This window comes from Budorcas taxicolor, chromosome 13 (genome assembly GCF_023091745.1).
Source record: "Budorcas taxicolor isolate Tak-1 chromosome 13, Takin1.1, whole genome shotgun sequence".
NCBI classification, from domain to species: Eukaryota; Metazoa; Chordata; class Mammalia; order Artiodactyla; family Bovidae; genus Budorcas; species Budorcas taxicolor.
In genome coordinates, this window is record NC_068922.1 from 73,314,978 (window position 1) to 73,328,391 (window position 13,414).

Sequence of the window (13,414 nt, forward strand, 5' to 3'; positions counted from 1 at the left end):
GACCAACAGGGTCCCATCCAAGGTCATGCAACTGGTAAGTGGCGGAGCCAATATCTGAACCAGATCTGACTCCAAGAGCAAGCTGTGCCCAGTCTCTCCTCAATGCTTGGATTTCCTGAAGGTTCTGAACCTATTCCTTTGGAACAAGAGTACCAGTCAACACCTGTCCTTGTCCTGCTCTTCGTTTCTAGCAGTCATGATTCTGAAAGACACTGTCCTTTTCATCTCAAAGGCTCCTGCCATATGAGGTTAGCTTATTAAAACTTTCTGGAAAATTCTTTCTACACTGAGGCACAGGACTTGGTTGGCCTGAAATAAGAAGGCTGGTAGTCATCAAGGACCATCCCAGCCAGCACCTAAGCGCAGCGTCCAGAATCCAGAGGAAAGAAGAAATTCATAACAGGACCCACATTTCAAAGTCACTTCCTTCAGCGATCCCTGGGGAGTTAAGTTTGGCAGAGAAAGTGATGGCGGTGGGCCGTGATGCCAGGTGAGAGCACTGCAGTATTAGGAAGCCCGGGTCGGAATCCCTGATTCATTGCTCTTTTTTATTCACTACTTCTTGACTATGACTAGTTTCCTGAATCTGCCCAATAATGATTACACTATTTTATTACCGTTGCTGCTTTCCTGCAGGGTTATTGTGAGAAGTATATGAGATAAAGGATGTGAAATCACTTTAACTGTAGTCTGCCAGACACATGAAGGGTGGTTATTATTAGTCAATAAGAAGAGAAGTCGCTCAGTTGTGTCCGACTCTTTGCGACCCCATCGACTGTAGCCTACCAGGCTCCTCTGTCCATGGGATTTTCCAGGCAAGAGTACTGGAGTGGGTGGCCATTTCCTTCTCCAGGGGATCTTCCCAACCCAGGGATCAAACCAGGTCTCCTGCATTGTAGACAGACGCTTTACCGTCTGAGCCACCAGCGATGATCTTTACTCTTGAGAGCCTCAAAAAGTACCTTATGAGTCAACCAGCTTCCCTTCTACCTCCACTTTCCAGTATGAACACAGTGTGTGTGTGTGTGTGTGTGTGTGTGTGTGTGTGTGTGTTAGTCGCTCAGTCGTGTCCAACTCTTTATAACCCTGGACTGTAGCCCACCAGGCTCTTCTGTCCATGAGAGTCTCCAGGCAAGAATAATGGAGTGGGTAGCCATTTCTCTTCTCCAGGGGATCTTCCCAATCCAGGGACTGAACCTGGGTCTTCTGCATTGCAGGCAGATTCTCTACCATCTGAGCCACCAGGGAAGCCCGTGAACACCCTGCTTGGTCCTTATTTGAGTTAAAAAGCTCATCTCCACACAAACAAACTCAAGTATGACTGTGGACCTCCCTGGGTCTTTGTTTTCTGATCTGTAATAGATTGAGGATGCGGCCCTGACTTAAGCCACTGTGATAGTTACAGATCACCACCCAACACCCAGGCTTGAGTTTTTACTGATGGACTGAAGCATACACAACTAACCTGGAGGAAGGACTCTGGCATGAGTGGAATGTGAACATTTCTCTTTCAGAAGGACTTGTGGCCATTTTCCAGGGTAACTGGGTGTGGAAGAAAGGGAAAGACCCAAATCTTTTAGGGAACTTTGGATGAAGACTTTGAGCTATTAACAATTTTGGGGGACCCAGACGTCCACTGTAGGTCCACCAATCAGGTGAAAAACCATGTTTTGACCTTGGTCTCTGTCACTGGGGGTCTAGTGGGATCCCACAGCTATCCTGTATCTTCAGTTTGGGGTGATAGCTGGAAAAGATCCCTACATTGGCTCCCAGACCCGTGGAGGCCATTATAATACAAAGGCCAATAGAATTCAATTAACTGTTTCAAAATAGAGAACTCAACAGAGATCCCACATCTTTCAGGGAGGCTGAAAGATTAGTGCGTCTACCAAAACTCCTGCAGGGTGATGACTCCTATCAAAACACCATTAGGGGACTTCCCTGGTGGTCCAGTGTTTAAGATTCCTTGCTCCCAATGCAGGGGGCCTGGGTTTGATCCTTGGTCAAAGAACTAGATCCCACATACTGCAACTAAGACCCAGCATAGCCACATAAAATTTTTAAAGGATGAGATAATAAAATTAAATAGAATTTTAAAACAAACAACAAAACCGTTATTTTCCCCTGTTTGGTGCAAAATTAGAAGAGTCTTAGAAAATGACATTAATCAAGTGTCAATTCCAATCTTAGCTTCTGTGTTAGAAACATGCTCCTAATTACAGTCCCTGGAGCTAATATACATCTAAGGGAATATGACCCTGCTCACACTCTGATTTTGGATTTATTCTCTCATTTCAGAAATGAGTGAATAAATTTCTGTTGTTTCAAGTTTGTAGAAATTTGAAGCCACCAGAAACTAATACACCTTCCAATAAATTAAGTATCATTTTAAGGAAGTCAGTTTCTCTTGCTTGCAAACAAAGAACTCTAATTGTAACTGTTGTTCATCATTTCAATTATTTACTCTAATGAATTATGCTTTCTGACTAAGTAATCAGCTGGATTCCTGTTCCTATCACTTACGTGCTAAGTCAATTCAGTCCTGACTGTTTGCAATCCTATGGACTGTGACCTGCCAGGCTCCTCTGTCCATGGGGATTCTCCAGGCAAGAATACTGGAGTGGGTTTCCATGCTCTTCTCCAAGGGATTTTCCTGATCCAGGGATTGAACCCGCATCTCTTATGTCTCCTGCACTGGCAGGCAGGTTCTTTACTACTAGCACCACCATCCCTTATAAACTGTGCCTCACTGAAGACTAGAACCAGAGACTGCAGATTCTGAGTCACTCCACATGTCACCCTCCGTCCCTAGTCATCCAGAAAGCACACCAGACAGCCAGCTTCACACAGGCAGACACAGGTCCCTGGACCCAGACTCTTTATTTGCATCATGGTTTTCACTGATACACAGGAGAGGGAGTAATTTGTTGCTTTTCTGCCAGGACCACATGCAGCCTCATGATGGATGCAGGCCAGACGATGCTTCCCTGAGCTTTCCTCAAACCCGTTCTAGGGACTCAAAGGCTGGAAGCTATCTGGCTCCTTGGTGTGTTCAGCAAGACCGTAAGGGTGGTGCATGCAGCCCTTCAGGTCTCTGTGCCCTGACCTGGGCAGAGCCGGGCTAGGAATTATGTGAGTGTGTAGGAGGGCTGGTGTGTGCGTGGTGAATTCATAGGCAGCCCCTTGGCTTAGCTCCAGTCTCTGCTCCAATCTGGAGACTCAGAATCCACCCACCTGTGGGGGCCGCCTGTGTACTAGGCCCTGTGTGGGACCCAAGGCCTTCGCATACGCTGTTCCCTCTGCTTGAAACACACTTCCAGGCACCCCATTGCCTGATTTGGTATTTATCCTTATGATGGGGTGACCACTTGCTCAGAAAAGTCTTCTCTGACCTTGGTTAATGGTCCCTGCTCCCTTACAGGCTTACAGTTCCCTTTACTTCATAAAACAATTACATATTTATGTGATTATTGGATTAAAATCCACTTCCTCCACTAGTCTATAAGCATCACGAGTGTAGGGATATATATATTTTGCTCCCCATTGTATCTCTGGAACCTAGTAAGCAGTTAATAATTCAAAAGCCAGGTAGGTGACACAGATCTGAGAAGTGGTGGGGCTGATACAGTGGCACCTGTGTGTATGAGGAGATGCAGGGGAAGCGGGGGTGGCTATGGGGAACTGAAGAGCATGTGCCTGCCCCAACGATGTCTGAATTAAAAAATACACTAAAAATACTGTTCGGCCAAACAAAACACATCTGCAGGCCACATGTGTAGTCCCAGCTTATGCCCCTTCCAAAAGGTATTGGTTGAATGAGTGAGGAAAGAATCTATAAGGAAATCATTTTTAAACCCTCAAAACGCAAGGAGGAGGGAGGCAGAACCTCCTTTTCGATCTCAATTTCTCCCTCTTTCTTGAGGACAAGGTCTCTCTCTATTTCTCTTTCTCCTCAGCGCCCAGCATCCTGTGGACTGTACAAATCGGTCAATCCATTCAACGTTGACAAAACACCTGCTCCGAACCAAGCTGGGTTCAATCAGACAGCGTCTTCCATCTTGGAGCTCAGTGTAGGGGAAAGACAGGGCCATAGTCCAGCCATGATGGTCCTGTGTTGGCTCTCCTAGCCACAGGATGTGGAAAGGGCTGTGGGAACCCTTCCCTCCCAACTTTCTCGGCAAGTAGAGAGAGGATTCAGCAGGTGAATATAAGAGATATGGCCCCAGAAAAGAGGAGAGCTGGACCTGGCCAAAAGGGACAGGAGGCTCAAGCATTGCCTAGCTGGTGACCCAAGGTAGGGCTGGAGGTCTGTATCACGGGAAGAAGGGAACTGCCAAGGTCAGTCTAGGGGGATCTGGGAAGGGGAGACAGATGTCCAGGCACAGCAGCTCCTTGCCATCAACACTTCAGAGCTGAGCTGGCTCTAAATCAATGCCACCCCTGCTCCATTTGGCTTTCATCTCCCTCTGGGGCACAGACTGTGACCATCTGATAAATGGGCTGTGACATGGAGATGGAGCAGCCCTAGCACAGCTGGGTCTAGACTTCAGGCCTCAGGCTGGGGCCCCTTCAGATTTTCTGTATGTTAAGCCAGGGAGGAGTCCTGGGAGGAAGCCTCAGGACTATTGCTTAGCAAGTCTTACCCATCCACTGAGGAGGCAGCCTCCTAGTCCTTCCTCCCAGACCTCATCTTTGAGACCTAATTCTTGTTGGAAGGTCCTGGCAAAGAACCACAGATGAGGTCCAGGGATTCTACATCTGAATCCCCTGTCTGGTCCTTTCCCTAGCTCTAACAGAAGTGTCTAACCCTATGAACCAACTCTGGGGGCCCATGGACCACCTGAAACCACCTACAAACTTCGTGAGGGTAGAAGAAAAACCAGAGCAAGAAATATTGGCCTTGGCAGATCAACAAGCTGGGATTCCAACCTTGGCTCCACCACTTCTAGCCGTGTGATATTTAGGCAAGTCATTGTGCCTCTCTGAGCCTCAGTTTCTTCATCTGAGAAATGGGGATAATTCTCATCTTCTAACATAGGGTCAATGGGACATGGCTAACAGATAGGAAGTGCTCAGGAATTGTTAGCATCCCTTTGACTTTCCCTCTTTGGCTCATGCCTGTACTGTGGGTGGCTTTTATTTATAAAGGTCTTTGGGTTGCTCCACAGGCTCATAGAGTCTAGGATAACACTATGTTTCCCTGTCTTTGGAGGAAAGGACCCAGCCTCCAGGTGTTATTTCTGAGGCCAGAGTGAGTGATCCTGAGAGGTCATGCCACGAAGAAGAAGTTAAGCAGGGGAGGAATCTCTGCTCCATTTCAGCTGATTGCAGGGGTATGGGAAGGGGGTGCATGGAGCCCTGGTTTTAATACACCTGAGAGTTTGGAGGCCCACTGGAGGCCTGGGCCTCCAGGTCTTCAGACCTGCCCTCCTGGGAGGTCTCGCGAGATGTCTCCAGAGATGCCTCTGACACCCCATCGATGCTGCTCAGCAAGTCCTCAAACTCCCGGTGGTCGCTGTTGCGCACGGCGGCTTCCAGAGCCTTCTGGCGCCGGTAGAAGTGGGAGAACTTGTTGAAGATGATGGTGATGGGGAGCGCCACAACCAGGATGCCCCCCAGGATGCAGCCCGAGGCCGCCAGCTTGCCAGCCACCGTCACTGGCACCACGTCCCCATAGCCCACGGTGGTCATGCTCACCGTGCCCCACCACCAGCAGGCTGGGATGGTGTCAAAGCCCACGTCCTCCTCCTTCTCGGCTGTGTAGGCCACACCAGAGAACACAGACACCCCCACGGCCAGATACAACAGCAAGATGCCCACCTCACGGTAGCTGTGCTGGAAGAGAATGCAGGAAGCCAGGTGAGAGCCGGCTTGGCTTACAGACTTTGTGTTGGGAAGGTGTGGAAACTGAGGCTCAGAGAGTCCTAGGGGCAGGTCTGAAGTCACCCAGCAAAGCAGAACTGATGCCAACACCCAGGGTTCCCTGCTGCACACTAAGATCTTTCAACTATAATAGCCAGCAGATCGCCCTGAGATTGAACACAGGCCTGATTTCTGTTGTCCAAGTGAGTGCCAGCTAAGCTATGGCTATTTCTCCTAGTGCAGGGGCCACTGGTGACACCAGCCAGTTATGGAAAGCTCAGAATTTTTTCCACTGTTGCAGAACCAAGAGAACCACAGTTTATATTCCACAATGCAAAGAGGTGGGCTTATGTCCTTTGGTCTATCCTATTTCTGATAAGGACAAAAATATTTTCTGCCACTCAAGGAAGCTGAGAGGATACATAGGTTCCCTGGACCACCTATTGAATAACTTGCCTGTGGGTATGTATATTTGTTCTGCCCCTGAGGCCAAGCCCTATGGCACTGATTCTGTGCCCCACGGGGCATGCAGCAATGTCTGGAGTCATTTGGGGGGCAGGTGTGCTACTGGCATCTAGGTAGAAGCATCTAGTCCTGGCATCAGTGGTAGAGGCCAGGGATGCTGCTAAACACCCTACAATGCACAGGACAGCCCCACCAACAAGGAATTATCTGGCTCTAAATGTCCACAGTGCCAGGGCTGAGAACCCCTAGTCTGGAACAGGGCCTCCCAACTATAAGGTGGAGAGAAATCATGTCTGGTGCTGTGCTTAGTTGCTCAGATGTGTCTGACTCTTTGTGACCTGTGGACTGTAGCCTGCCAGGCTCCTCTGTCCATGGGGATTCTCTCAGCAAAAATATTGGAGTGGGTTGCCATGCCCTTCTCCAGGGGATCTTCCCAACCCAGGGTTCGAACCCAGCTCTCCAGAATTGCAGGCAGATTCTTTACCATCTGAGCCACCACGGAAGCCCGTAAGGTGGAGAGAAATCAGGAAGGGGGGACAAATTCAGTATTTCTGGGGTTATTGCTTAGTTGCCAAGTTGTGTCTGACTCTTTTGCAACCCTGTGGACTGTAGCCTGCCAGGCTCCTCTGTTCATGGAATTTCGCAGGCAAGAATACTCAAGTGGGTTGCCATTTCCTTCTTCAGGAGATCTTCCCAAACCAGGGATCAAACCCAAATCTCCTGCATTGGCAGGCAGAGTCTTTATTGCTGAGCCTTAACTCCAGGTCTGCGACAGGGCCAGAGATTTTGCAAGCTCCCTGGTAACAAGAAAGCAGCTGCTGGCCAGGGTCTCATCAGGAGTCTTTCACCCGTGTCTTAGACTCTGCAGCGTTGGTCAATACTCTTCTCCTTCCTTGTAGAAAATGTCAGCAGCCTCAGGCCCTGGCTCCCTGCAGGGTGGAGGCAGGGTTCTGGGGCGCTGGAGAGATGCCGAGTTCAGGAAGTCTGGCAAATGAATTCCCTCTACCTGCCCCAGCATTCTGCCAGCTGCCCTGCTTGCATTCAGCATCCCAGCTGCCCTGCCATAAAAGCATGCAAAAGGTTTTCCTAAGCTATGCGTGGAAGGGACCTTTTAGCACCTTTTAGGGATAGCTTAGGAAAACCTTTTGCATGCTTTTATGGCAGGGCAGGGTTGCATGGACCTTCAGGAGGAGCCGAGGTGCTAGAGTCAGGACCAGCTGGACTCCTCTCTGGGCGGTCCCACTTACTCCCTGAGGAACTTCTGACAAGTCCTGCCACCTCTTGGAGCCTCAGTTTCCACATCTGCAAAGTAGTCACAGAAATACCTGCCCTGTTTAAAACTCTCACAGGATCCCCTATTCCCATGGGATAAAATCCAAAGTTGTGGGCCAGGGACTTCCCGGGTGGTCCAGTGGCTTAGACTCCATGCTCCCAGTGCAGGGGGCCTGGGTTCAAACCCTGGTCAGAGAATTAGATCCCACATGGCCCAACTGAGAGTTCTGGTGTGCCACAACTAAGACCTGGTGCAGCCAAATTAATTAAAATAAAATATTAAAAAATAAATTGAGGGCCCTTCAGTACCCTCCCCCACTTACCTCTCCAACCTCCTCAGTGGGCATGTTCTTTCCTCCAGGTCCCCCTCCCAGCATCACCCTTATTCCCCTCCAAACCTTCATCCAAGCTGTTCACATTTCCTCCCTCCTCCAAACAGGTCAATTTCACCCCCTTGAGGGTAAGCTTGCCAGGGCAGCAATTCACCCACAGTGCAGGGCCTGACACAGGGCAGCTGCTTAATAAGTTGCAACCAGGCTTTAAAAAGCCAACCCTCAGACCTCAACTTCTTCATCTACTGGAAGGGAATAAATAATAGCACCTTCCTGAGGATAAAATCGAGACTGGATATGAAACTGGCACAGAGGCAGCATTCAGTTAAGTGTTAGCTCTGGACCCATTGCTAGACTTAGCCTAGGCAGCGTGACCTATGATACCTGTGTTCTCTGATAACGCCAGCACAAAGGCTCATCGGGAGGAGCCGGCTAGCACCCTGCTTTGCATATTTTTATGATAGTTGACTTGCAAAGAGTCGGAAACGACTTAGCAACTGGACAACAACAACAATGTTTTGACAGATAGCTCCAAAGTAAGCTCTGTCTTTTTTTTTGGTATGTTTTTGGTTTGGTTTGGTTAAGCTCTGCCTCGGTTTTCCCCTTCTCCCCTGGGAAAAAGATAACAGAAAGACCTCCTGTTGAAATGCACACCTGGAATCCTCAGCCTGGACACCGCAGACCTGGAAGGGCCCCTGTTCACCAGCCCCGCGGTTACACCCACCTCCCCTAAACCCCCACCCCCTACCTTGAGTGTTGCGCCCAGCGAGCGCAGGCCGGTGGAGTGGCGCGCCAACTTGAGCACGCGGAAGATGCGCATGAGACGGAACACCTGCACCACCTTGCCCAGATCGCCCAGCTCCTCGCCACCCGCTCCGCCCCGGTCTCGGAGCGCCGCACCGGCCAGCAGCGTAAGGTAAAAGGGCAGCACGGACACGATGTCAATGAGGTTGAGCGGGTGGCAGAAGAAGTTGCGCGTGCTGGGCGCTAGCAGCAGGCGCGACGACACCTCGAAGCTGAACCAGGCGATGCAGAAGTACTCGAGGCGCCGCAGCACCGGATCGTCGCGCACGCCCTCCGGGCTGCGGCCCGCGGCCACCGCTGCCACCGCGGCCGCCGCCTCGCGGGCCTGGTACTCGGGCAGGCTGTGGATGCACATGGCGGCGATGGAGGCGAGCACCACGCCGATGGAGACGCAGCTGAAGAGCTTGCTGGGCAGCGAGTAGCCCGGGTTCTCCATGGTGAGCCAGAGGCGGCGGCGCAGGCGGCCGCAGCGTGCCACCCCGTAGCGCGCCAGCTCGCGCTGCACGTCGGAGATCTCATCGGGGCATGGGTCCACGCTGCTCGGCGTGTCGCTGTCCTCGTCCCAGGCGCGCGGCCGCGTCACCCGCCGCTCCAGGTAGCGCGCGCGGCAGCACGTGGCCAGCGCGCTCTCGCCCAGGCCCCAGTAGTCGGCCTCCTGGCCAAAGGCGAAGACGCACAGCTCGTCGAGCACGTGCAGGTGGCCAGTGCGGTAGAAGTGCAGCAGGCCCAGGAAGAAGCCCGGGTGCCGATCGAAGTAGAACTCGCGCGCCGCCGCGTCGTAGTCGTCGCACAGGCGCCGCGCCTGCTCCTCCGACGCCGCGGCCTGCAGGCGGCCCAGCCGCGTGCCTGGGAAGCGCGCCAGGGCTCGTGCGCTCAACCGCCGCCGCACGCCGCCCACGTTCACGCGCAGCGCCTCGTCCCTTCGCCGCCAAGGGACCCGGGCGCCGGGCCCCGGGGACTCGCTCACCATGGCCGAGGCACCCTGGCCTGCGGACAGGGAGGGTCACGCTGAAGGGCACGTCCTCCGACCTCCCTTCCCCAAAGTCAAAGTGAGGTCGCTCAGTAGTGTCTGACTCTTTGCGACCGCATGGACTGTAGCCCGCCAGGCTCCTCTGTCCATGGGATTTTCCAGGCAAGGGTACTGGAGTGGGTTGCCATTTCCTTATCCAGGGGATCTTCCCTACCCAGGGATCAAACCCAGGTCTCCCGCATTGCAGGCAGACACTTTACCATCTGAACCATCTTGAAAGCCCTGGTGCCTAGCCCCTTCCCCAAAGACCAGGTCTAAATTCCCTCCCTGCGCCATCCACCAGCCAAGTGTGTTGGAGGTTCCATGTGAAGCGTCTGGTATGCCATAGGCGCACAGTGAGTGTCAAGTGCGCTCTGGACTCAAGAGTCAGGCTTGGGTTTGACTCTCTCTCACTCCCCTGACTGGGGGTTTTTTGGCCAAATCATCAAGTCCGCCTCCTTCATTTACATATTGAAGGCAGGATGTCCTGGGACCTGGTGGCTGCCCATACAATGTCTCCTTGCCCAAACTTGGATTTTCGCATACCAGAGGTTTCCTACTGGATCTTGGTCAAGCCCGTACTTTGAACTTCAGTTTCCTCTTTTACACAATGGGATAGTTAATGCTTGCTATCTAGGGTTATTGGGAGAATCAATTTAGACCAGAAGTTCTTGAGATGCGTTCCCTGAACTAGCAGCGTCACCATCACCTGGGGATTTGTCAAAGATGCACCGTATTCTTAGCCTGCTGGGGACTTGCTGAATCACAAACTCAGGGGAGGGGATTCAGCAGTGTGTGTTTCACCAAGTTTGGAGGGTGATTCTGATGCACGGTCAGGATTGCGAGTCATTGGCTTAGACTTTTTAATCCGTAGAGTCTGTCAGAGGGCTTCGGTGGTGGCTCAGCAGTAAAGAATCCACCTGCTAATGCAGGAGACATGGGTTTGATTCCTGGGTCAGGAAGATGCCCTGGAGGAGGACATGGCAACCCACTCCAGTATATTGCCTGGAAAATCCCATGGACAGGGGAGCTTGGCAGGCTATGTATAGTCAGTCCATGGGGTCACAAAGTGTCAGATACGACTTAGTGACTAAACAACAACCGTAAGCATCAGTCAAACAGAATTTTGGCTCTTGTGTGACCACAAACAAGTCATGTCGCCTTTCACAGCTTCTGTCAACCATCTCCAGGGGTGGTTAAAAATATTAAATGACCTAATATCTTTAGCAGGCCTGGCACTAGAGGGGTGTAGTAAGTCGTTCACCTGTTTTACTGTCTCCCAGAGTTAGGCAAACCTGGGCTTATCACCACCCCAATGCAGCTGGAGCCTTGAAGAAGATGCTTTTCTCCAGATTTCTGTTTCTGGCACGATGCACAATTCACAATGCAGACAATAGCACCTGCTCCCGAAGGCTGGAGGATTAAGGTGGGTTATGGATGTGCTCAGCCTTAGTGGATACTCAGGAAATGTTAGATCCTTCCACTGCTCACTGTCTCCAAGCTCTGCTGGATTCAAGGGCTAGTGACCACCTCCTGACCCTCAGTAATCTCATCTGGACTGTGGGTTCAGTAATGCCTGCTTCTCAGGGTGAACCAGGGACTGAGTTTGTATCCAGCTGCTGGCCTAGTGCCTGACAGGAAGCACGCAGGGTACCTTTCACTCGCTCTGAGCCTAGTGTTTAATTAAGTGGGGATTTCGTCCTTACCTCTGTCACTACTGTGACCTCTGGCCAGTCTCCTCCAGCTCTGGGTTTTAGCTCCCTTATCTACAGAATGGAGATAATACATTCCGGTGAAGAGTTATTGTGAGTATGTGTGCAGAGGCCCCTGGAACACAATAGATGCTCAATAAATGTCAGTTCATGGCACTTCCCTCATTAGACTTGGGTTCAAATTCTGCATCTGCCATTTACTAACTGTTGACCTTGAGCAGAATCATGCCCCTCTCTGAGCTTTGGTTTCCTCATCTGTAAACTGGGGAACATCATACTTTTCATGAGAAGTTTTGAGGATTAAATGAGGCAAATTGTTAATGGGCAGCACCATTCCTGGCACATAATTCATGCACAATAAATACATATGTGATGCCGCTCCTATGCCTCTGCTGGACTTGGAGTCAAAAGATGGGGTTTCTAATCCAGTTCCATCACGCATTAGGCACATGACTGTGGGCAAATCCTTTTCCCTTTTTTCTAGAACCCACCTTCCTGCTTTATGAAACAAGATGAATACTTTAACAAACCTTCCCTGACAAGAATCTGAATATCAGTAAGAAAGATTAATGATTCGCTCAAAATCATTTGCTCAAAATTATTATCCAGCTAGCCCATGGCACAGTTGAGGCTAGAGACTAAACTTTTTGATTCAAGACTCTCCATACATTAATTTTGAGCACCTACTATGTGCTGGTCCCTTCTCTGGGCTCTGGATACTCTTGACTGAGTTTAATCCCTCCACCCTGACTGGGAGGTTTTCGACTCCTGCTGTACAGATGAGCCGATGGGACAGCCCCAGAGCTCAGCCAGTCCCACACTGCTCACTCCTTGAGGGGCTTCTCATAGTGGGGCCCCAGGCACTGGGAATCCCGGGGCAGCCTGGCTTCCCATTCTTGCAGCCCACGCCCCTTCCCCTAACCTCGTGGCTCCCCGCTCCCCAAGGGAGGTCCCTTACCTGTAGGGGCTCCTCCAGGGTGCCTGCAGGCTGTGTGGTTCCCAAAGGCGCAGAGGCTGGAGAGCCGCTGTCTGGGCGGGATCTCTCTGCCCCGCGGCCCCTCTGTGCCTCTGCAGCCTGCAGCCAGAGGCCCCGCTGCCGCCTCTGCCCAACCTTCCTCCGTCCCTGGTGGCTGAGGTCTATTGATCGCTGCCGCTGCCCGGGGAGGGAGCCCGGAAGCAGTGGTTTCTATTCCTGACTCGGATGAGAGAAGAAGGGGGGTGTATGGAGACTGGGCCCCCACAGCATCCTCACCAAGTCAGGGGCTAGGGGATGAGGGGTAATTTGGTGGGGGGGTCCCTGTAGAGAAGGACAACAGTAATAATAGCTTCGTTAGTTGAGTCCTTAATATGGGCCAGGGGCTGGGCTTCAGGTGACTTATCTAAGTTCTTGCCGGCAGGGTCTTCTGTTCCTTGTTTCCAAGTGTCACTTGCTCAGGGCACTTAGCTAGACCTTGTGGCCCTGGAATTGGAACTCACATATTCCAATATTTCAGCAGGGACATCTTGAAACAGGGAAGCCTAAAACAAATCATTTTGCCCCCAAAATTCAGTGTCCTTACCTGCCCACAGAATTCCTGATTCACGGTGGCAAGGGTAAGACAGAACCCTGCCAAAGAGCTTTGTCAAAGTGTGTGACCCACAAGCTTTTATTAAACAGCTATTGTGTGCCTGGTCCTGAAGATTAGGACCTGGATACAAGAAGGGATTCCTACTTTATAGATATTGTTATTAATAATGATGGCTTATTTATTGAGCACTTACCTTGGTTCTAATATTCTATAGACCTCATCTCTTAAACTGCACAATGTGTGTGGCATAGGCACCATTATTATTATTTCAATCTTGCAGATAAGAAATGTAAGGCTTTGAGAGATGAGGTGACTTGCTCAAGGTCATATGGTCGGTCGACTTCTGAGTCCTCTAGGCCATCAGTGTCTGATAGATGTAATGTGAGCCAC

General features: G+C 51.1%; 1 protein-coding gene across 1 annotated transcript; it reads right to left on the reverse strand.

Annotated features, from left to right (window-relative positions):
• Positions 1–5,364: 5,364 nt before the first annotated feature.
• KCNS1 (potassium voltage-gated channel modifier subfamily S member 1) lies at positions 5,365–10,450 on the reverse strand. Its single transcript, XM_052651188.1, has 3 exons — positions 10,375–10,450; positions 8,680–9,722; positions 5,365–5,835 (listed from the first exon to the last, which is right to left on the reverse strand). Exons 1-3 carry the CDS (start codon positions 10,448–10,450, stop codon positions 5,365–5,367), a joined length of 1,590 nt encoding a protein of 529 aa, XP_052507148.1.
• Between the last annotated feature and the right edge of the window lie 2,964 nt (positions 10,451–13,414).